This window comes from Talaromyces stipitatus, genomic scaffold (genome assembly GCF_000003125.1).
Source record: "Talaromyces stipitatus ATCC 10500 scf_1105507295549 genomic scaffold, whole genome shotgun sequence".
NCBI lineage: Eukaryota > Fungi > Ascomycota > Eurotiomycetes > Eurotiales > Trichocomaceae > Talaromyces > Talaromyces stipitatus.
In genome coordinates, this window is record NW_002990117.1 from 1,338,534 (window position 1) to 1,361,649 (window position 23,116).

The 23,116-nt window shown below is 46.0% G+C and overlaps 9 protein-coding genes across 9 annotated transcripts, besides 1 other annotated feature; 4 read left to right on the forward strand and 5 right to left on the reverse strand.

The window, feature by feature from the left end:
- The first annotated feature begins 1,387 nt into the window (after positions 1–1,387).
- On the forward strand, positions 1,388–3,341 carry TSTA_013540 (alpha-amylase, putative). Its single transcript, XM_002483443.1, has 2 exons — positions 1,388–2,516; positions 2,573–3,341. Exons 1-2 carry the CDS (start codon positions 1,521–1,523, stop codon positions 3,239–3,241), a joined length of 1,665 nt encoding a protein of 554 aa, XP_002483488.1. The 5' UTR covers positions 1,388–1,520; the 3' UTR covers positions 3,242–3,341.
- Positions 3,342–4,055: 714 nt separating this feature from the next.
- Positions 4,056–5,251, forward strand: TSTA_013550 (uncharacterized protein; the record flags this gene model as incomplete). The annotated part of the gene is made up of 3 exons (XM_002483444.1): positions 4,056–4,316; positions 4,370–4,617; positions 4,678–5,251. 3 exons carry the CDS (start codon positions 4,056–4,058, stop codon positions 5,249–5,251), a joined length of 1,083 nt encoding a protein of 360 aa, XP_002483489.1.
- A 2,057-nt stretch (positions 5,252–7,308) lies between these two features.
- On the reverse strand, positions 7,309–8,303 carry TSTA_013560 (uncharacterized protein; the record flags this gene model as incomplete). The annotated part of the gene is made up of 2 exons (XM_002483445.1): positions 7,309–8,176; positions 8,218–8,303. 2 exons carry the CDS (start codon positions 8,301–8,303, stop codon positions 7,309–7,311), a joined length of 954 nt encoding a protein of 317 aa, XP_002483490.1.
- A 1,499-nt stretch (positions 8,304–9,802) lies between these two features.
- Positions 9,803–13,551, reverse strand: TSTA_013570 (uncharacterized protein; the record flags this gene model as incomplete). Its single annotated transcript, XM_002483446.1, has 9 exons — positions 9,803–9,816; positions 9,906–9,930; positions 10,147–10,905; positions 11,053–11,169; positions 11,544–11,551; positions 11,762–12,437; positions 12,494–13,104; positions 13,407–13,487; positions 13,509–13,551. 9 exons carry the CDS (start codon positions 13,549–13,551, stop codon positions 9,803–9,805), a joined length of 2,334 nt encoding a protein of 777 aa, XP_002483491.1.
- Positions 13,552–14,386: 835 nt separating this feature from the next.
- On the forward strand, positions 14,387–17,063 carry TSTA_013580 (alpha/beta hydrolase, putative; the record flags this gene model as incomplete). The annotated part of the gene is made up of 1 exon (XM_002483447.1): positions 14,387–17,063. The coding sequence occupies one exon, from the start codon at positions 14,387–14,389 to the stop codon at positions 16,073–16,075; it is 1,689 nt and encodes a 562-aa protein (XP_002483492.1). The 3' UTR covers positions 16,076–17,063.
- TSTA_013590 (Patatin family phospholipase, putative) lies at positions 16,524–18,908 on the reverse strand (the record flags this gene model as incomplete). Its single annotated transcript, XM_002483448.1, has 3 exons — positions 16,524–17,676; positions 17,724–18,568; positions 18,624–18,908. 3 exons carry the CDS (start codon positions 18,906–18,908, stop codon positions 16,524–16,526), a joined length of 2,283 nt encoding a protein of 760 aa, XP_002483493.1.
- Positions 18,909–19,579: 671 nt separating this feature from the next.
- TSTA_013600 (uncharacterized protein) lies at positions 19,580–21,237 on the reverse strand. The gene is made up of 2 exons (XM_002483450.1): positions 20,619–21,237; positions 19,580–20,555 (listed from the first exon to the last, which is right to left on the reverse strand). Exons 1-2 carry the CDS (start codon positions 20,846–20,848, stop codon positions 19,862–19,864), a joined length of 924 nt encoding a protein of 307 aa, XP_002483495.1. The 5' UTR covers positions 20,849–21,237; the 3' UTR covers positions 19,580–19,861.
- On the forward strand, positions 21,117–21,945 carry TSTA_013610 (RNA polymerase II mediator complex component Med8, putative; the record flags this gene model as incomplete). The annotated part of the gene is made up of 2 exons (XM_002483449.1): positions 21,117–21,241; positions 21,312–21,945. The coding sequence occupies 2 exons, from the start codon at positions 21,117–21,119 to the stop codon at positions 21,943–21,945; spliced, it is 759 nt and encodes a 252-aa protein (XP_002483494.1).
- Positions 21,709–21,776: a microsatellite.
- On the reverse strand, positions 21,782–23,078 carry TSTA_013620 (monosaccharide-P-dolichol utilization protein, putative; the record flags this gene model as incomplete). Its single annotated transcript, XM_002483451.1, has 2 exons — positions 21,782–22,390; positions 22,452–23,078. The coding sequence occupies 2 exons, from the start codon at positions 23,076–23,078 to the stop codon at positions 22,115–22,117; spliced, it is 903 nt and encodes a 300-aa protein (XP_002483496.1). The 3' UTR covers positions 21,782–22,114.
- Positions 23,079–23,116: the final 38 nt, after the last annotated feature.

The following is a 23,116-nucleotide window of genomic DNA, read 5'->3' on the forward strand; positions in this document are numbered from 1 at the left end:
ATCTGTTAGGAAATACTCTTCTTTTCTTTTTCGACGAGGAAAAAGCAGAAAACACTGTCAAAAGTTGTTGTGGCCTGGTCACGTGTATCTATTTTTGCGATTCGCCTATTCGGTTATTGTTGTATCATTGTGCGGACGAAGGCTTCGTCTTGCTTTTCTTCACACTCCAGCAAAATATCTCAAAGCTATCTCGTTGTAAAAATCATCTATCCGAGCCCAATTTCACCGATTTATAAGGTTCCGTATAGATCTGTTCAGATATTAACGCAATCTAACAAGAAGATGCAGGTCGAACACCTCCCATCGGATGGATGCCTACAAAGTTCTATAATCCACACACCACGACAAGAGACATCAGTGAACTTTCCACTTTCTACTAAGCAAAAAACTTGGGTTAACTCGAAATCGAAGGACATCTACGTGTAGGAGAAACACAGCACAGGTCATTCGGAGACTTAGGTCTTACCAAAACGTTTCACTTCAGGCTTCAGGGGTTAAAAGCATCCAGTCATTGCACCTTTCAACTCTGAACATGGGATCCGGCCATAATTGCAATAAAATATAGGAGGTTGCAATTTTAGGGCACCAATTGGCCCAAGGTAATGGAAATTTCAGCATCTCGACTGGGCACGAAGACATGGGCAAACAACCGTCGTACGGAACGCAAGGGGCACCGTCCACAATCAATAGTCGCTGCTCCTTTCCATTCGGACTGAACTCAACCAATTCGTTCATCGTTATGTATGATCGGGAAAACTGTTGAAATCATTAATCAAACCATAAGTATGGTTTATATTCAGGAAGAGGAGATGATTTCAAGCGCCCAAGGTAGTATATGAAACCACAGAACCAGTTCTCTTAGCTATTGTCGATAAGCTACGCGATCACTTCGAGTGTGTACAAGTTCTATTTGTCTTACATGATTTCCGCTAGGGATTATACAGCGGTACTACTCGAAACAATTAAGACAACAGGGACTGTCCTCGAAGGCCTGGGCTCATACTCCCCCGACTATTATGTACCACAATGGACCGACTTCCAATGTCGCGATACCCGTATGTTCAACCCAAGGAGTCAGTCATGGGCAGGTTAGTGACTGGTGGAGCTGCAAGGGACGCCACTTAGCCATATATAATCGGAATCGATATCCTTGGTCCCAATCCTACTTCGTAGCCTCAAGAAATCCGTACCCTCAAGGCCAGAAACGAACGCTCCCCCGCATTATACTTGCATTTACAACCAATCGGAGAGACACCTAGAATTATTAAACTGCAGGTTTGAGATCTGTGCCATGGCCTGTCGGAATATATTGTCGCAACACCATGTCTCTGTGATACATAAGGAAGGGGCATCCTTGGGTTTAGGGCTTCCGCGCTTTTTGATTCTCATCTCCAGAAATCCAACTACTGACACTCATTTCTAACAAACAGGCTCATTATCATTCTTATATGGGTAAATATATATCCTAAGTTCATTTCCTACGTCCTCTTGTCTTTATCTCGATCTTTTCTATAACAGCAATGAGGTCGTTGGCTCTCTCCACAGTGGCTGTAGCACTTGCTGCCACCGCTGATGCTGCGTCTGCCGACGACTGGGCTAAAAGATCTATTTACCAAGTCATTACAGACCGTTATGCGCGAAAAACTGATTCCACTGATAACTGCAACATTACCAAATATTGCGGCGGTACCTGGTCCGGTCTTGCCAACAAGCTAGACTATATCCAAGATATGGGTTTTACGGCTGTACAAATCTCTCCACTCCAGGAGAACTTGCCTGAAGACACAATATACGGAGAAGCATTTCACGGCTATTGGCCTCAGAACTTCTACGAATTGAACGCTCATTTCGGCACAGTCGACGATCTGAAGCACTTAGTCTCTGAATTGCATAGACGTGACATGTACCTGATGGTAGATGTGGTAGCAAATGAGCTTGCTTATAGCATCGGCGCAACAAATATGACAGCCGTCAACTCCTCCGCAATTATCGACTACTCTGTCTTTGCTCCCTTCAATCAATCTTCAGATTTCACTCCTTACTGTCCTATTGTTGACTGGTCAAATCAAACGGAGTTTACAAATTGTTGGCTTGGATATGAGGGTGTTGCTACGCCACGAATCAAGACTTCAGATCCAGCTATTGCTGTGACACTTGATCAATGGATTGCAGATCTGGTCGGCATGTACGAGATCGATGGTATCCGAATTGATGGTGCAAAACAGATTGAGTCGACGTTCTTTTCCAATTTTACCAAAAGTGCCGGCGTCTATACCATGGGTGAGGTGTATGATGGTGACGCAGAATTTATGTGCAGCTATCAGAATCTCACCTCTGGCCTGGAGAATTACGCCTTGTTCCCGAAAGTCATTAATGCTTTCACGGCGGGCAAAATGGAAGATCTTGTTTCGATGATAGCTACAATGCGACAGGCTTGTAATTCGCCGCAGTATCTCGCCAATTTCGTTGAGAATCAAGATAACCCTCGATTTGCATCATTGACTCAAGATATCGCCGTAAGTGTGACTTTCTCATGCTCACAACATTTTACCAGGTGCTGACATAGGGTTAGCTGGCCAAAAATGCCCTCGCATTCACAATCCTGAGTGACGGAATTCCCAAAATATACTATGGACAAGAGCAACACCTACCAGGAAATTACTCGCCATATAATCGGCAAGACCTCTGGTCCACCCAATACGATACTTCCACTGAGTTGTATAATCTAACTGTCACATTGAATAAACTCCGCAACCATGCCATATCTATCGACGATCATTACGTGACGAACTGGAGTTCATTGCTCTACACCGACGGCTCCACATATGTGGCTCGCAAGGGCCCCAATGGTGCACAGATTGTTGCCGTGCTATCGAATCAAGGCTTACAAGGTGGTGATTATACCTTGCAGATACCTGGAGTTGCAGATCCGGGGATGAATTTGACAGAAGTGACGATGTGCAATAGCACTGTTACCGCCGAGGAGAACGGTACGATTACAGTTCCTATGGGTCAAGGTCAGCCACGTGTTTATTTTCCAACTTCCAATCTGAATGGTTCTGGATTGTGTGATTTTTCTTCTTCCTCGTCGTCGTCGACAGGGTCGTCTGACAACTCAAACTCGACATCTTCGGATGTGCCTGCTGCTACCTCGTCTCTGCCATTGGGAAATGGTACAAGTATCCATGTTTCTGGATGGACGATGCTGTTGTTTGCGATTGTTTCAATAGTCGTTATCTGATCTTCTGACTGTCTTCATTTCCCTAAGGGATTCTTTCAGCTTCCCCCCGCTTCTTGCATATACCTATCTAATGACTGCGTACAATATTAATATCACTGATCAATTGTCCTTTCCCTCCTTTTCGCTTAATCTCTTGTAGAATAATATCGTAGCAACAAACCAACGCCAAGACTAAGCCCGATCTAGAAAACTTTAGCGACTTTCCTCATTTAGCGCAAAGCCCTAATCAGATCTAATCCCCATGGAGTTTAAGAAGATCTCACAAATTGATCGTTTAAACCAACGACAACTCTTCCTCTTCCCCGTATTGATTATCCTAGCTGTTGAACCCTAATATGTACGGAATTTTCGGATCTGCTTAATCATTTAGTGCGCTGCTTAGCTGTCGCAAACCTATCTGGATTTGCTCTAGCTCGTCTAATGCATTCACTCTGATCCCCACATGGCTTCTATGTACGTACGTCGTATGGCCAATTTGGTCGAATCTGCCTCGCCATGTCGGAAATGATGTTTGGTCTAACCCAAATCATCACACATTATGCGAGATAACGGGAGGCTTAGAGTCGGTGGCTTTCTGTATCTTTTTTGAGGCATCTGTGGAAATTCAGCCTCGCGCGACGCCGTAAAGCCATATTGAGACAGATTGGGCATGGCACGAACTATCGAAAAGGCTTAGTTAGGACTTGACACTTTTTCTTTTAAATTAAGCCTCAGCCTTCTGACTGTCGTTCTCCGGGATCTTGTTCCTGTGTCTCGTTAAGTCGTTATTATTGCCCAGCAGTCTCAATTCTCGATCTATTACTCCCAAACAAAAATGGTTGCAAAAACTGGACTCAGCTTCATTGCCGCTTCTGCTCTCTTTGCCCGTTCTGCATTGGCAGCGAACAATGCTACCACAGTCTCTGCTACGGGATGTGTCGATACCTCGGGGATGAATACATGTCTCAACAATGCGGAATCGAAATTCACGTCTTGCATGACTGCAGCTGGTGGTGATGACGAGGTATCCATTGCTTGTCAATGGACACAATGGGTAGACCAGATGCTGTGTTATCAAAAATCTTGCTGGAATAAGGTACCTTCTTCCCCTAAGTATTCGAGAGTGTTGAAGGCCCTGACAAAATTCAGATTTACTCCTGCGAATATCAATACCTTGTTTCTTCATATGTTACGCAGCAGACCGTTTCCGTCTCAATTCCTTACTACCCGGCTCCTGATAACGCACCAGGCGGTTGCTCATGCAATTTGGGAGAGGTCTTCAACAATATCACAGCTAATACGAATGCTGCGGCTAATGGATGCTCACAATATACGGGTTCCATGTCCACTGCTCTTGAACAGTGTCAGTGTTGTGGTTGGAGCGCCGCTGTGTCAGCGTAAGTCATACTTTTTAATCCAATCCTCTTCCACGCGATATCTCCTGACTTTCTAAATAGCTTCTATGGAATCTGTCCTGACACATCCCCCAATGAACTGGGACTCTCATCATTCGACAGCAAGGCCGCAAATTTTGAACAAATCACCGGCTCATGCGCAGGACTAACCTCCCAAATTTGTGGTCAATATGGCTTCGAGTCTGCAGATAATGGAACCTTCCTTGATCCTACCAATTTGCCTGCTGGAGGCACAAACCCCCTGTCCACGACTGCAGGGCCTTCATCTCTTACATCGCCACCGGCTGGTGAAACTATTACGTGGACACTCGCTGGGCAGACTTTTGTTGTAACAGCTGCCCCGTATAATGGAAAGGATGTTGCTGCTGGTGCTACCACTACTGGTACTGATGCGTATGCTACTACAACTGGAACTGGCACTCGTTCTGGTTCTGGTTCCGGCTCCGGGTCTGGATCAGGCTCTGGAAGTAATGGTTCTACAGGAGCCAAGACTACTGCTACAGGAACAGTACTACCTAGTCCCATCAAGACCGGTGCTGCAACGAAGCTCCAGGGAGTCACCGAAGCCTGGGGTGTTGGGTTGCTATCTCTGATCGGCGTGGCAGCTGTGCTGTAAGTTTTCAGATACCACGAATTACAACTACATTAATGTCCATAATATCCATGTAAGCAAATATCCGAGACATTCCATTCGATCTGTATCCATCTATAGACGTCAATAACGGAACTTGCATGAGCAAACTGGCAATTCCTTCCCGCGCTCTCCAATTGGTAATCCATCTGCAACATACGGAACTCCTTCGTCTTGAAACAATTTATCAACACCGGCCGGTTCCCATCCGGGCCAGTATAAATCTTTTTAACATCCCGATACGCAGGATCTTCATAACCAGGCCGGTTCAGCTCGAAATAAGTATCAAACACACTCTCCATAGTACTGAATAGTCAAGTGTAGACCGCGTAATAATCCACCTTCAGCCTCTCAGGTCTATCCCTGCCGTAAACGTAAACATCTTGAATACCTTCCGGGATGATGAAATAAGCTCGCAGTCGCTTGTCTCAGGTGTCATCGGAAATCCAGGATATGGCTTTGTGAGGACTGCGTCCTATTGCGATGGAGGTTAATTTGGTCATTATGTTGATGAGGTCTATCGGGAATGATGAACGGTGAACTCTAGGTATGTGTGCCGCGAGGATGCCCTTGTTCGTGTGAACTATGACGAGATCCTGGACTCCCAGTAGTGGATGAACACAGGATTTGACTTCGTTATGGTAGCTTGTAACCGGTGGTAATGGGACGCTCATCATCTGTCTATTGTTGAGCTCCAGGACGTTACCTGGACGAGAAGCGAAAAGAGCACCGGGCACAACCAATCCGTCCCATATATGTTAAGTGGCCTGACATTGAGTATATTGAGGTCGAGGAAAAAAGGACTTCCCATCTTCGGTTTTGAGATTAGATAATGCCTACTTAAAATTTAAATATTCTGCTCTGGGTCATGCCTGATCGTAATGGAGTACGGCTTTTCGTAATCATCGTCCTCCGAGTATACCGGATTCCATGGCGCAATTGTGGACCTACCGGCTTTTCGGGTTCAGCCTTCTTGATAACCGTGGCTCGCCATCAGCTGGTAGATTGGGTATAGCGTCTATCGTTGGAGGTTATGTGTGTCGCTAGAGACGCACATTGCCGAATGAGGAATGCGCAAACAGCTCCAACTAGTGTCAGGGATATCCACCACATTAAGTAGGTATCGACGGACTGCGTTGAAGGGTGAAGTCTGCAGAACTTCCAAGGTTGGGTATTATAAAATCGCTCTCTTTCCATGGGGAGATGGCTTTTCAGTTCACATCTTTTATGATTGGATGCACTGTCTAGGACCGCTATTTACAGAAGGCTTCGTCCGTATCATTCTGTCATGACAGGTGCATAAGGACTCAAGGTTGGTGGTAAGTGATTCACAATCTGATAATTCATGGCTTCTGCATGCAAATTAGTGGCATCTCAATAGAGTTCATCGTCGTTCTCCTCGATCATTTTCTGGCTTACCAATTGAAGACTTCCTCGCAAGAATGCTCCAGCAGCACGGCGTTAGACTAGGAAGACAAGGTCATCCTGTTTTCTCCCCAAAAAGTTCTCCCGAGTTGAACGAAGTTTTCCGGAAAGCTCTCATCGAAGTTTGAGAACCTAGGAAATCAGGATAACGTTACAAGAATTACAATGGAAGCTGTTTGACTCATACATGTTAAATTCAAGAATAACAAAACTAAAGTTGGAAAGGAAATGTCCGACTCATACATGAAAAGGAAAAATCAATGCTAATACCTAGCATACCAAGAACTGTCCTGTCAAGCCTGCAACAAACATGGAAAAGAGAAAGTAAAATTACTCCAACAAGGCGAATGCAAAAAGGCCATAACAAGAGAAAGAAGGGAATTATCGCAACAGGGCAACCAGAAAAACTGAAAGAATTTCTTTTTGTAAAGTTTTGTCCTTTTTTTTTTTTTGTCGTTGTTTCCCTCCTCCTCTTTACTTTTTGTTCTGCTGTCTCGGGTGCTCCTCAATAGAAAATTGAACATGGTCTTGATGATATCGATTTGACATGGGTGAGCTTCACAGAGTCATCTCAAGTGGTCGATCAGAAGTAGCTCACATCAGGAGCCTATCATCAATCAGGCCCCATTGTGAGCAGTATCGGTAGTGCCGGGGGTGCCGGGGGTGCTTTCGACACCATCTCCCACAGGGTTCTCTCTGCCGTTCTGTCCTGGGTTCTCCGCGACAACAGGATTCTCAGTAGCGTTGCCGTTATCATTGACAGTAACATCCGGCCCTTCTTCATTCTTCCCAGTAATAATATATTCGCCGGACATGTCATTAACCTGTACGTGAGGACGGTCCTCGTCTCCCGGTCTCCCGTAATTGCCCACACGAATTGTGAAGTTGGGATTGCGATCAGGCCACTCGGCTGGTGGGACATAATAGAGGTATGAATTGAAGCGTGACTCGTAAACAGTGTTGAGCCTAAGCTCCCGCAAGGAATTTAAGCGTCTCTGGGGACCTGCCGGTCTAGGCTTTTTTGCGTCGTTTGGGTTTAGAGTGAAGGCGGGGATCAAGCGATACATATAAGACCAGTGCTTTCCCCCTACAGGGCTAACGTTGCTCTGAAGTGTCTTGTCGATAACACCCATGATAGCGCGATAATCATAGGCTAACCACGCATCATTTGTGTCCCTAGGTACCCGTGCAAATATGATATGGAACGGGGTGATGACAATGAATACCTCGTCGAGGCAACGTCCGTAGGGAGGCCTGTTCCACGCCCACACAGTAATATTTTTCCACCAGTCACTCTTCAGGTCGTACGAAATCACGACGACTTGTCCTGAATGAACAGGCCGCTGCGTGTTCTTCTCTGACATAACCTCACTATACAGCATCATATCCGCGTGAGGTGCTCTAGGAATCTCATTTGATTCCAATAAAGTGGGAAGATTTTCCTGTATGCCGAGAGCGAGTTTCAGTTCGTTCGTCAAATGCTCACTTGAAAATACATGAAGAATCAAACGGATGATAGAACTCACATCTGGATCACCATACTGGGCCAATCTTCCTTCAGCACCCTGCGCGTCCCAACTTTTGAGCGGATGATACTGTACGACCGGGCCATGGTCAAGGAAAGACTTTGAAGTAAACGTTAGCAAGATTCAGCAAGCATGGAACAAGTATCCGGAGACTTACGGCTGGTAGAACCTAATAGAATTGAATAATGGTCAGTATACAACGTTGCAACGCGAGATTCTGAAATTCAGGGGGGTCAGCTCTTACTCTTCCCCAAATGTCATTGGGCCCTTTCCAAAAGGCTTCAATTCTTGACGCGGTGGACAGAAAATCGGATTTTAAAACTTCTCGTAATTTAGCATCAGGTATACCTGTGCCAGTAGTGCCAATAGTCTGGAATAGGAGATGAGTCAGTACAACGCTCAATGTTTTTGACAACTGGTTGGTTATAGATGAGGACCAAAGCCGCGGGTTGATGTATACTCTTAACCTCACCTTTGTGGATTTCGACCGGGAAATTTGTACGGACTGGAGGAAGGTCAGTACAACTTATCTATCATGGTTCGGAGATGTCACTTACTGGAAGTAATCGGCGCTGGCGCTTTGCGTTCTGAGGTACATTATTAGTATCATGTTGCTCGCGGCTCCTAGTGTTCTTTGTTCTTGTTTCTGCTATTGGGTTGCTCACTGGATTGCCTTGACCATTTGCCTGTGCATAATGAGTCAGTTTTCCACTATAGGCAATGGGGTGGGGGGAGTAAGGCACAAGAGAGAGAAGGGGTATATCGACTTACGTCTTCATCTTTCTTTGCACGTTTCTGTCAGGCCATTCCACAGCTGTCAGCAAAGGATTTGACACATCGATAGATATCTCGATAGGGGAAAAAGGTAGGACAATCATAAGGGTAGGGTAATATCATACCGCAGCTGGCTTCCTCACAGGTTTCGGCTAAAAGTAAGTCAGCAAACATAGTTGCAGTGCGCGTAGCAGTGTCAAACAAATTTCATTTTGACTTTGAAGGTACTCACAGCATTGATAGTTTTGTCAAACTGGAGTGTAGCGTTAGATATTAGCATCGATTTGAATCAAGTTTGCTGCATAGATAGTTTCGGCTATCAATGGACTCGTCTTCAGGTAATCTCACCGCTTTTCTCAAAGCCCAGGCCTACAGAATCGGGAACTGTCAGTACGTGTGTGCTTGGATAAAATGAAAAGCAGAGAGGTTTCTGATGGATTGTCTCACCGTAGTAGCTGGCAGTATTAACTGTGTTCACATGTTAGTATAAACATTGAGCATAGCCATCAAATATCATGGGCATCGCTTACATCCTGACCTGCCTGCATAACCTTTATATCAAACCAAGATTGTTAGCATTCAGCAAGTAAACAATTATTGGAAAGTAGAAAACGGACTTCCAAAAGTTTAGCACGTCTCTCGGGATCCTGGGTTGTCAAGATACAATTAGCGGGTAGTTTAGGGAGTTCAGCCCCAACGGTATACGCACGACATTGTCTGGAATATAGAACCCGGACGACTAGTTGAATAAACGTCAGAACTCCAGTGCTATTTCAATATCTGGCAGGCCATTCTGTATCTCACCGAAGAATTAGATCCGATCTGCTATAGAATAATTAGCCTCGTATTGGACCAGGAGGTATATGGAATCTGATTCCATTAGGTCATTCCTCTGGAAAGTAAGGGGAACTTACTGTCGCAGTTACCTGAGAAGGGTTCCTGTAGGAATTAGCTGGCATCGCCTGATTGTTATTGTATTGATTTGCCGGTGCCGTCTGAGTGCTCCTGTATGGGTTTGCCTGCACAGCCTGAGTATAGCTGCATGGGTTTGATGGCGCAGACACAGGAGGATAATTGTACAACTAGAGCAAAAACGGCCACCATTAGTTAACTCTCACTCAGGCGTCATTGATTTCTCAGATAGGAATGACTTACCGCTGATTGCATGTCAGGTTGGGCCGTAGCAGTTCCCATCGCTTGGTTAGCAACATTGTCAGGGGTAGCGGTATTCGACGGAAACGCATCGAACTGTGCACCGAAACCATTGAGAACGCCTGCGCTGAAGTCAAAGGTGTGAAAGTTCTCATTAGCTAGAATAAGGTCAATGTCTGTAACCTGGAACTCTGGGATGCTCATGTTAATAAAGTCCTGCTGTGGCTCATTGACATTCGCCGTGTTGACCTGGGATGAGCTAGAAGGGGTCTGTGTAGTTCGCGGCGGTGGCATTTCAAAACCACTGGGATAAGTTGATTTAGTCTCACGAGTGGGACTGGGAGCAATGGGTCTGAAATTATCCGATATAGCTCTTACACGTCTAACGGAGTTCCTAGACGTTGGGGTTCGAGATGGGGTTTTAGGTGATGATGACACTGGAACATTCGCAGGTGTCTCCAACAATTCAGGATCAATAAACTGCTCGTCAAAACCTGTTCCAGCTACTGGTCCATTGGAGGCTGCAAGGGTGTTCCCCATGGCAATATCAGGGCCCAGTGTCTGGTCTCGGACATAGCCAAAACTCTCTGGATTGGGGCTATCAGGAAGAGAATTGAGCCAATACTCAGAGGCAATATCAAAATTTTGACTCCGTTGATTTTGTAGCATGAATGCATTATTTGGATCAGTATTGTTCCAGAAGGCGTCCAAGTCATTCGGGAACGAGTTTCCACTGGCATCCTGATTGCCAGCACCAGTCATCTAAAGCAGTATCAAGAAATCAGTCAGTCATCATGGTCTGGTATAGAATATGGATACGACTAGCTCGATATCTTGATGCAAGAGAATCCAAGCAAGAGACATGAGTTCTTGTCTCCTCATCTGCACTCAGGGAGGGGTTTGACTCACCACGACATCGTCTGACTCAGCAGAACCGAGTCCCAGAGGGTCACCCATGCTGGGTATTGTTGGCGACAATACCTTGTGTGATGTTTTGAAGATGAGGATAAAATACTTGACGAAAGACTGGAGGATGGGAGTTCGAGGATAAAGAATCGAGGGATGGAGAAGTCGAGGATGGAGGATATCGAGGGGGAAAAGAAAAGAGGAAGAACATAATTTTGAAAGGGGTTCTGTGTGTGCAGGACACAAAACTATTGGGGTGCTGCCATGACGATTGATGTTTTCCTCTCGGCGATGTGAATGCAATGATATGGGAAAACAAAGGAGAGACAGGAAATCTCACATTTTGTGTGTGTAAAGGTTTGTTTTGTGAGGAGTGATGTGAATTGCACTATTATTATACTGTATAAGGATAACAAGGCCTCTTTGAAACTTTTCAATGCCGGCCGGGTGGGTTGTCATCATGAATTTGAGGTGTTATATTAGGTATTACTTACTCCGTGTCCTAACTCAGTCAGTTCCAGTGGACAGATTCTAGTTTGGAATCGACTTATCACTATGTAAGCTTAGCCACTATTCCTGAAGCATGCCACAGTAACAAATAATCAATTTCTTACATTCACCAAGGTAGCCAGATCAAAGCACGTTCAAGGTCAAGTCAACTAGTGTTACATGGAATCTGGGTAAAGATCGAAATTTCCTTTCTTCCTCCCACCAGGCAAAGATATGTAATAAGTGAGAAACCTATAGATGTAAACCTCCCATTCAATGTTTATCCCAAGCGCATCTGCCATCATATTGCAATTGACCATCAACCGCCAACAATACGTCAAGTATTTGTGCAGCTCATCCAGATTTCCGGGATGGAACGGGTCATGGGGATGAGAAAGCCTTCGCTTCACTGTATAATCGGCTTTTTCCATCACGTCTGCAGTCAACTCTGGAGGTAAACCTTTGCTGTACAAGATAGTCCTAACAAGTGCAACTGAAGCAACATCCGGCAGATACCCGACTTCATTTTCCGATTTGAGAAAATCGTCGATTGGTGCCGCACCATATGGGAAGACCCTGTCCCTGAAAGACCATTCCGATAGAGTGTAGATATCAGGCATGTATTTGGTGCCAAATTCTGGACTCATTCTAGGCCACTCTCTAAATTGGCGGTCATCTATACCGAAGAATGCCCGATGTGGATAGTGTGGTACTTCGGACGTGACATCTGACCAGGTACAGCTTCTGAGCGTGCGTTGATATACCTTGGTCGATCTGTAGTCTATTGGCCTGGTCGATGATGCGTCGTCCCATAATGCAGGGAAACAGTACAGAATATTTAGACACAGGTAGGCATTGAGAGCTGATATATAAACAATATCCCAGCCGGCTTGCTGGTCCTATTGACACGGTCAGTGATCTTCTCCATATTCTTTGATAGGGGCTATTTGAGTACCGTATCATAGCATTCTAGTACCGAATGCCATCTCTTATAGTCCACGTCAGGGTGAGAACAAACACGAAGGATTGGTTCCATCTCATCGTAAAGAATAAGTGTCTTGGCTAGCTCAATGTTGTAGAATTGATCCCTGTTTTCTCGATAGAACTTATAGCAATCATTGCTATAATATCGTCGTAGGAATGAAGATACTTTTCTTTCTTTGAACGGGATTGCACATCCACAGTTGAATCCGTCGTTATGGGTGCACAGTTTTCGAATAGATGTACTCATGCAAACTTTTGGTTTCGATTTGTCCGCTAGGTCCCACCGATAGCTTTGTCGCCATTTGTACACAAGAGGGCTGGTTTTCTGTACTGTAGTATCATCGAGAATAATATCATCCTTCCCTGATACGTCATAATTTTCAGCGAATTTCTTGCGTTCACATGTCGTATGTTCCCTGATAGTCTTCGCGAAGCAGGTAGCGAAATAGCGAACATCATTTTCTTGATTGTCCTTCGATCGGAAGTATAGGTTGCTAGGGTTTTGCCAGGTGGGGATATCTGGCCAGTAGATTTTTAGATGTGAGGCGAGTGTATTCCAGGGAATATTGTGAGTCTGGTGTGCTATTTTCTAGACCCAGGAGTCTTCTATGGAGTTGTGAGATGAAGTCGAAATAAGGTCGGTCTGGCCAGCGCTAAGCCGGAACTGGTTTTTCTAGCATACTGAACTTTGTCAATCAGTATGTTTTCTTCTTGTGGTTGGAATGAAGATATTTATTTAACATTGAACGTTGGAACAATCCGAAATTCATATTTGCTGATAGCGTCAGATTGCTCGAAACGCAAGTGACTCATTATGAGTGAGCTCTACAAGGAACAAGTTGCTGCCTATGTTGAAGAACTAGTCCTACATTCATGACTCGTACTGTTAGCGTCATTACAGGGGATATATATTCGTGTATAAATACCAAACACGCTGAATCCAATCACTTGTACAGGTCTTTCATCTATATATGCGTAACCCTAACCCTTTGCTATAAGACCGGAGTAAAGAATAGCCGGAGCCAGCATGTGTGCGGAAACATGTTGAAACATTTGTCAGATATTGTGATCAGTCGCTGGTAGATGCTTCCAAGGTTGTCAATGTCCATTGATAGATACTACTTTATATTCAGTTAGTTGACAGATATTAGGGATACTCCTTGATCTTGGGAGCCATGCCTGTCGGACATTGAGGTCAGTTCCCGACTACATTCTTGCAAGATCTATATCCATCAATTCTCTACTCCATCCTCCATATCGGATTGCATAACCTAGGTCATTCTGCAATCCTCGGGCTATCCCGGACTCAAACCGTCTAACAAAGACACAAAAAACATATGGAAAATTATTCCCAGTGTCCAAAACCAATCCGGTAAACCACGGCAATCAATATCGGCTAGCATCAACAGCGCGGGACATCAGGAAGATCAAATCGCACCAATCGCACCAATCGCATGCCAACTCTATATCCCTTATTTTGGAGTATAAATAGTTGAGCTGATTCTGAAAGCGTCAGGCGCGTCTATTATCTCACTCTTTGATATTCACGATCTTCATTGATCTCGTATACATCACTGCGGGGTTGTTGGAGCTCATCGGCGACATCTCCGAGGCGAGAATTTGGGTGTATTTCTGCCAGATTCTATAAAAAGAGGTATGTCGCTTCACGGTCAGAACGCAACTTCAACATATCGTCGTGGTAACAGTCTATCTGTCTTTCGTTTAAGATAAATCCGGAGTGTTGTATGTACAGTTAAACCATATAAGCTAACCCCACACTCTATAGCATTCATCGAGCACCATCCTCCTCCCTCTTTACATCCTAAGAACATCAGATACATAAGATATACTATAAACAGCAAAGATGACAGCAGGACTCCTCTACGTCACAATGCAGCCCAAACCAGGCTTGCACCCATCCCAATTCCACGACTGGTACAACAACGAACACGGACCCCTCCGTCTCCGACTCCCATTCTTTCCAAATGGATATCGCTTTCGCGCCATTGACAGCGACGAAACCAATCCCTACAGTGCAGAGGAACATGAATGGGTTGCATTATACGACATCACAGACTCCAACGAATTCACACGTCCACCATACACAACTCTGCGCGAAGACGGCGTCAAAACCGAGCGCGAGAAGGAAACCATGTCCCAGATCACGGTTGATCGAAGAATGTTCGATTTGATCCGGGAATGGAAGGCGGATGACTATACCCCCTTAGAAGATGTGCAGACATCTAATTCAAAGGGATACATCATAGTCCCCGTATACTTCAGAATCCAGCCAGGTACAGAATCAAAAGTGGACGCGTGGTATAACGACGAACATATCGCGCTACTTCAAAAGGTGCCTGGATGGCGTCGATCGAGAAGATTCGTGACTTCCTCCGTACTGAATCCCTCGGCGGAAGAAAAGGAGTATCTCGCTATACATGAGTATTCCAGCACTGAGGGACAGAATGGACCTGAAATGAAGGATGCTGTGTCGACGGAGATGGCAAGGGATATTTATGCGAATGTGGTTATTGGGCGCGTTCGAAGAGTTTTTGAGTGGTATTATACATTTGGACCTGCGCCGAAGGATTTACACTCTCTTTCTGACCCTTCGTATTCCGCCGCTTTCTCTTCGAGAGATGGATTGACGCATACATGGGCTGCGTCAGTTACAAGCAATAAAAGAGCAGTTATAGAATCCTTCATCACGACCCCCGACGGCGCCCAACTGCCTTACAGGCTTGAAGGAAGTCCCGATCCCGAAGCACCACTTATCATCCTCATCAACTCCATCCTTTCAGACTGGGGCATCTGGGACGAATTTCTAGACATTTTCTTCTCCAACCCTAAGAACCAGAAATATCGCATTGTCCGCTACCGTCCTCGTGGTCGAAGCAGTGATCCAGGCAACACACCGATTACAATGGACCTCTTAAGCAAGGACGTTATCGCAATCCTCGACGCATTACGAGTACCCAGAGCCGCAGCTGTGGTGGGTGTGAGTCTCGGGGGCGCAACAACCCTGAACACGGCACTCAAATATCCCTCCCGAGTTGAGAAATTTGTGGCTTGTGATACGAACTCGCTCGCTCCGCCCAGTAATCCGTCTGCATGGGCTGAACGGATTGCGCTCGCAGAGTCAGATACTCCCGCGACAGATCCGCATACAGGCGCAAGACTTGTTGGCGAGAAACTCGCTCAAGTCACGACAAAACGGTGGTTCACTCCCGACAGCTACGACGGCGGGATTCGGCAATCCCGCGCTGAGAAAGTGAAACAGTACGTTTTTACCAATCATTTAGAAGGGTTTAAGAAGAGTGTCAAGGCGTTGTATTCGTATGATTTGCGTGAAGACATGAAGACCGGCAGTGTCAGGGGTTTGTTTGTTGTTGGTAGTGGTGATGGCATTTTACCTCAGGGGATGAAGAAGATGGCTGAAGAGGAGTATGCGGGAGGGAAACGTGCAGAGTTGAAGATTGTTGAGGGAGCGGGACATTTGCCTATGGCTGAACAGCCAGAGGAGTTTGCGAAGGTTATTGATGCGTTCTTGTAGATTTTTTCTTTGGTTCTTGTTAGTGTTCCTGGGATGGGCTGGCGGTTTGATTACGTTGTATAGATAAGATTGAAAATCTACTAGGGGATGGAGAATAATAGATTAGAGAACGGGCATCTGCATGCGCTCTTCTAGATTATAAAATCTTTATCCCCGTTTAATATTGACAGCTCAATCAATATGTTTTGGTTGTATGTACATAGTTTTCTGCCGAAAGGTAAAGTCTGCCCCTCTAATGAAATGCTCCACATAAGAAATAACGTAGAAGTGGTTCGTATGCCATTAAGACTCCATTGAAAATGAGTATTAGATTTCTGAGTGAAGAAATTCGACATGATGTGAAGATTGCACAATGTAACCATATGGGTATATGCAATTTCACCATAAACTGTATGTATTCGTAACGCGTCTCGTTCGTGGCTGAATATCGTATCGAGAGCTGACAAAGCTATAATCCGGGCGTGGGCGACAGATAGACCTCACCAGAAGAAGTTGGTCGACTCGGATTGGAAGCGGTCTTAGCAATTGACGACCGTCGAGATATTGCAGGGCTCGTCCGGCCCGATCTTGATGTGCCGCTCAACGGTGGCCCACTCCACGTAGCATGACGTGACATATTGGGTCGTTGCGGCCATGAAGTGTAGGACTCATCATCACTGTCACTAGGCACAATAAAGTATGATTCATCTGCATTGTACCTCGGGACATTTGCTCTATTATGTTGTGGTGACTCCGTCAGACTACTCGTCTGCGCGTGTTTGTAGTGATGAACTGGACTGAAAGATCTCTGCAGGTCAGCAATTTCGATGGAAACAAAACTATGAGCCTTGCGCAAATCTCCATTAGGTCGACGCTGAGATGAAGACCGCGTGTTTTTGGCTCTTCCAGCTTCGCTATATGAGCTCCGCCTCGGAAACATGTCAGGCCGTTGGTCACGTTCGGACAACATTCGTGATTGAGCGGTTGGATGGGACGTCGACAACGTCACTGTAACGGGCGGGCTTAATGCAACACGCGCCCGCATTGTTTGTACGGCCGAGTCAAGGGCTAACTCGATGGCCAGGTGGTTCCGCACACGGGAAACAACAGGCCAAGTTGCTCGCTCGCCGTTCAAGCAGGTCTGCAGAATGAATTCGGTAGTCGGGTTTTGAAGGATACGTAGAAAATGAGCATACGGAATTTCCGGGTAGATATTGATGTCGCCAGAGTACTTTTGACTTAAGATCGAAGCAGTTTTCATAAACTGGTTTTGAAAAACGCCCATTTCTGAAAACACATTCATGCGATGTAGCGCCTCGTCGCGTGCAAGGCTCGTCATCGAGTTCAGCCACGGAGAGCTAAACCAAGCTTGTGGCTGGTCATCTGTTGCTGGACCAGTCTCTTTTTCTAAGAAAGGAAGGACGTGCGGATTCACTTGCGAAACAATAAAATGATTAACATTGAACATCTCTGCCAAACGAGTCATGGGAAGATCTCCATCGACAGAGCCGTCAATCCATTGGCCGCCCTCGTTGTGCCAAGGTACATTCTCTCCGGTGAGAGGATCTTTCGCCATCAGAACAGATGGCGAGAACACAAAGGGTACTGAGCAAGAAACAGTACTATGTATGTCAGTACCAATAACCGTACTGAGATTAGATAAACTTACATAGCAGACCAAATCAGCACATTTGGTGCTGTAATATAATTCAATAACCGGGGAAGTTCGTAAAGCCCGGCACTTGAGATGCATATATTCAGAATCTTCCGCGTGCGGTTGTAAGCTTCATGAAACGTCATATTTCCAAGCCAATTCTTCATCACTCGTTCCAGATTAGAACTGTCGTAAACTGAACCATATTTCAAAAGTCGAGCCATCTTCTGCAAAGGTGGAAGTTGGTTTCCTTCGGGTTCGAAAACGGCAAGATCGCCGTAGGGAAATGCTTCTAGGACTGCAGGAATCTGGTCATCGGTATGAGCACAGAATATGGAAGCGACAATGCTCCCCGCCGATGCACCGGAGATGATCCGAGGTACAAGTTTCGCCTCCCATAAGGCCTTAATAACTCCTACGTGGTTCATGCCAAAAGTACCACCTCCCGATAATGAAATGGCACTGCGGCCAAATGCCTGTCGTGCGGACAACAACTGATCAAGAATATATTGCATCTCGGTAGAGTCGCTTCGGTCGCTTCCGGATAGATCTAGAAGAGTCGAAATTGTGCTTAGAGCTGTCGTGATATATTGATCGATAAGGTTCTTGGTCCCGATATGTGAATGTCGGTATAACGATGCGCTACTCATATTTCCCAAGTCCCTGGTTAATGCTGTCCGAACGAGGAACAACATGCGACTGACATCACAGCTGATTCGAGCGTCTTCTAATTCCCTCATTCGTTCCAAGACCAGATCAGGATTATACTCATCAGAGTCAAATATCTCCTTCCACTTGTTGTTGCCTTCCAGTTCGTCCAATTCGCAGGCACAAGAACGCCATTCTTCGAATGATACGGCCTAGAATGCTAGTTAGCGGACTACAGGCAGCACTCTCCGAACGGATAAATCATACATTTCGCATCTTCAGATACAGCAATTGTCTGCGATTATCTCGTCGCAACTTTTCCTCTCGCCCCTCCTTTGAGAGCCTATCCCTGTACGTATTCAGGCGATCGCTGGTCCAGGCGACACCGTCTTTAACCAATGACGAAAAGGCGGCAATGGAGACTCTCTTTGCGAGTCGCGATGACGACGATTTAGGGACCCCATTTTCACCCTTTTGCGACCGGTCAAGTTGCAGACCCTGTTTTCTGTGTATTTGCGCATGTACCGACGTTGGATCTCGAAATGTGGTCATGATTGGCTGGTGCGCGGTGCCCAGTGCTCAGGAGTGCCTGCAAACCCATGCGAGGGCCTGGAACTACTTCGTCATAGAACAGGTGTCCTAAATAGATTGTTTTGTTCTCCCCAAGAGATTATATAAACCATATGTTGAATATTCCAAAATGCCAGAAGACCCAAAAAGCAAATAGTTGTCAGAAGAAAAGAAGAAAAGAATCGTGGCACAATTCGAAGTCACGGGGCAGCAAAATAATTATTATGACGGCACGGCAGGAACGACCCACTTACTGTCTTTCTGCCCATGGGGAAGGAGCTTTAATACACCCGCATTAAGACTTCCTCTATTCCCATATTCCTGTCTGATCATTATCTGTTGATATACTACTCACTTTCGAATGAACTTATGACTCAGTTTGCGCTTAGGTGCCACCAGATCTTGTCATACGCCCCGCGTCGATGATCATCTGCATGGATCTGTGAGACCACACTGTCGAGTCAATCCACCAGAAACCGAGTCCCCGAATTCAGCTCACACAATCCTTACGAATGCGGTCAGCAGAATACGGACTGCATTAGACGCTGTCACCGTCAGTTCTCCGTATCCAATATGTTAGTCCGATGTGAACAACGCAAGACGGAAGATGCTCAACCTGCATATATTGGTCTTCCATGCACGAACACCCGAGATAAGGACTCTTCCTCTATGCCAGGGTCGAATATCCCTGATAGAACACGTTTGCGTGTCCTATCAGATGGACTTATCCCTGCAGTCCGGAAGACACCAAGCAAGATCTCACATAGAGGTCCGAGTAACCTTACTCCAATGCCCCGAGAATCCCTAATCAGCTAGCCCGGAAAATATCACATGCGAATGTCGTACGTATTAGGCCAGGCGCATACTCATAGTTCGTCTCACATGCATTAAGAATAGGTAATATACAATACACTTGCCGAATCATCACAAACCTGCTACAACCACTGCTCATGTTCCAGCCAGCCTCTAATAGCTTGTTTCAACTGTTGATGGAAAGACGGTTCCACCCAGAAATGACCAGCCATAGGAACCTCCACCACATCGACCTTACTGTCTGGCGCATCCTTCAACTTCTGGGTCCAGTGTTGCAGCTTCTTCTCTGATGTAAACATATCATCAGTGCCGTATACGATCAGTGACCGATACTTCGGCAGTCGCTCTTCAACTGCCGGTGTGACTATCTGACGCGATTGGACCGATAGCTTGGTCAAATTACCCCACAAGGTCACGAATCCGAGGGCATATGAAAGAATTGGGGAAACCAAAAGAAACGAGATATGGGCTGGCGGCAAATCGCTAGCAGTATCGTCGTCCAAATGCACCTCTTTGGTGCTGTAATACTCTTCTTCAGGCTCTTCTTCCCCAGCGATAAATTTCTTGGCCTTGGCGAGAATTCGAGCAGATATTGAATCGCTTGTTGGTTTGGCGAATATGGATATTACATCTTCGACGTTGGGCTGATGTGATGCTATCATTGAGCCATATGAGTATCCGGCGAGCACCAGTTCAATTGGCTTTGTCGGCGCCAGGAGCTGGCTATATTTAAGTATGAATCCGTAAGCAGTGATATAATCTCCCATTTCAGGTTTGCCTGTCCAGCTTGTTGAGCCACCAGAATAGCTTGCTCCACTAATAGTCGATCAGCAATTCGTATATAGAGCAGTGAGGTGAATGCGCAGTGAATCTACATACCGGAAATTCAGAGTGAGGACTATATATCCCTTCCGAACGAGCTCAGCCGTAATCAAGGCCACTACGGGGTCATCATTATTTCCCCCGAGCGAGGCATAGGGATGAGCGACAACGGCAGCTTTGATTGCAGGCTGTTCTTGATAATTCACATCCTCGAGTTGATATATGCGGCAACTGAGGCGGGTCCCATCGTATACTGAAGGTATGAAGAACTCGTGCAGCGGCTTCATGATTTAATCAAGGTATATATTGAAACCGATTTTATCTTTATATTCAAAGAAGAAGACGAAAAGTGTTTATTTTGATTGCTGAGATAGAAAGAAGACTACCTTTAACCTGAGGCAGAAAGCGGGACTTTAGGCTTTGACATCTACGTGCCCACATGATTGGACGCAGCTTCCTTCTATTCATCTCACCAGCTTCTCATCCACCAACAACTCAACACATAGATAGCTTTCTTATCGAGAATCCATCCTTCTAAGGATATGTATAGCAGCCATGACGGCAATAAATGAGAGTCAAGTCAAAGTCCTCGAACAAACCCGTCAACGCCTTCTACACCTGACCCATTCCCTTGACTCGCTCACGGGCAGTTTGCATCAGAGCGATCCTCTACCTTCATGGTACGAACACACCCTTCTCCACACAATAATCACTACAAAAGAAGAGTCTGAACTGACGAACTTGATACAGGTCCTCACTTCAATCCCAAGCCAGCATCATCTCAAACAACCTTATCAACATCTGTTCTCAACTAGCAGAACACCAAGAACTCTTATCCTCACTAGTCGCGTACCCCGCGCCATCATTCCCCACAAATACACAACAGGGCGTTCTCGAACAACTTCTACGCACAAAACTTGATCCCCGAGTCGAAGATTGGGTTACGCGCGGTCGAATCGCAGGCACAGAAGCTTCTCTCAAGGAGAACGGTGGACTGAGTGATGCAGACCTAGCGGAATTATGGTCATGGGCACCCGTCGAAGCAAACCAAGAAGCGCGAAGGCGGAATTGGGGTGGGAATTATACGCTGGAAGAAAAGGAATTGGGGATTCAGAATGTGGTTACGGGTTTGAAACGGGCGTTGCCAGATGATGACGACGAGGAAGATGAGGATGAGGATGAGGAGTTTGAAGATGTAAATGAAGATGGAGGTGAGAATATGGAGATTGTGGGTGTGCATACGAGACCAGGGGCTGGTGGTGTTGAGTTTGATATCGCGGGAGGAAGGGATCATGTGCCCAGTGCTTCGGCTTCACCTGCTCTTCCGCTTGATGAGGTTTTCCGGTATATGATGACTGGGATGAGGCCAAAGTCTGGTGCTTGAAATCACCACTCATGAAACAGAACAATGATTCTTCACGCAGACACATCGCTTTTACGAGATTCGATTGTCCTGGATACGAACGATGCACTACTTATCCTACGAGGTTACTAAAATCTAATAAGAGAAAGCGTCACATTATGAGCTAGAAACAACGTGAGACGAAAATTCGTCAACCTCGGCGGCGAGTGGTAGGAGTCTTTCCTGCCGGTTTGGGCGAAACACCAGAGGCTTGACCAGCCGCCGGAGAATTTGCAATGGCCTTTTTGTTCTCCTTTGCTGGAACGGCCGTCTTCTTCGCCGGGCTGTTCCAGTAATATACCATCTGGAGCGCAAGGACGGCGTTGAGGACGAAAGCAGCCACGATGCTGTACAGGATGAGGTTGTCGTCAACCTCCTGAAGGGTAGTGAAGATGCGAGATAGAGTACCCAGGAGGTAGTTGAAGACCTATCAAGAAAATATCAGATTCCAACTCTACAAATTCCATATTCTTAGTTGTAAAACATACCGCAAATGCACTGAGCTGGCCAGTGCTACCCTCCTTGTAAATAGCAAAGATCTGAGGAAGTTTGCTTGTAACCCCCAAAACACCCGCACCAGCTTGCAAAAGAGAAAGCGTATGCGCATCAACAAGACTCGCGTCAAACAAAAGCGCATAAATACTAACCGCAACCGCAGCAACAAACGCAGCAGCACCAGCAGGTTTCCCAGCAAACGACAACACAAGAACACCAATAACAACATCCTGCACAGCAATCAAAGCACTCTCCCCATAAGTGCTAAAGGGAAATTGTTGGCGAACATTGTACGAGAGCGTTATCAATAAACTGGCCGTTTCCATGGCGTAGGACATGAAGGATACACCGGCCGAGGAGCGCGAGTTGACGAGTTTGAGGATCTGGGGCACTTTTACGATTGCGCTGGCGCCGACGATGGCGAGGCCGAGAGCCTTAGAGATGGCGAGCGATGTGCATCTGGGATCTTTGTTGACGTCTAGATCGAGGAGAAGAGCGCTATGGCAGGGGCCGCCGATGAGCGAGATGATCGCATCGTGAACTGGGGCCGGCAAGGCATTGCTGATGGGTTTGAGGACGGGTTGGAGTGGTTCGATCACGAAAGTCTGTAGTTTGTCCATTCTGATGTGGCTGTTCTAGCGATATTGATGATATCGTC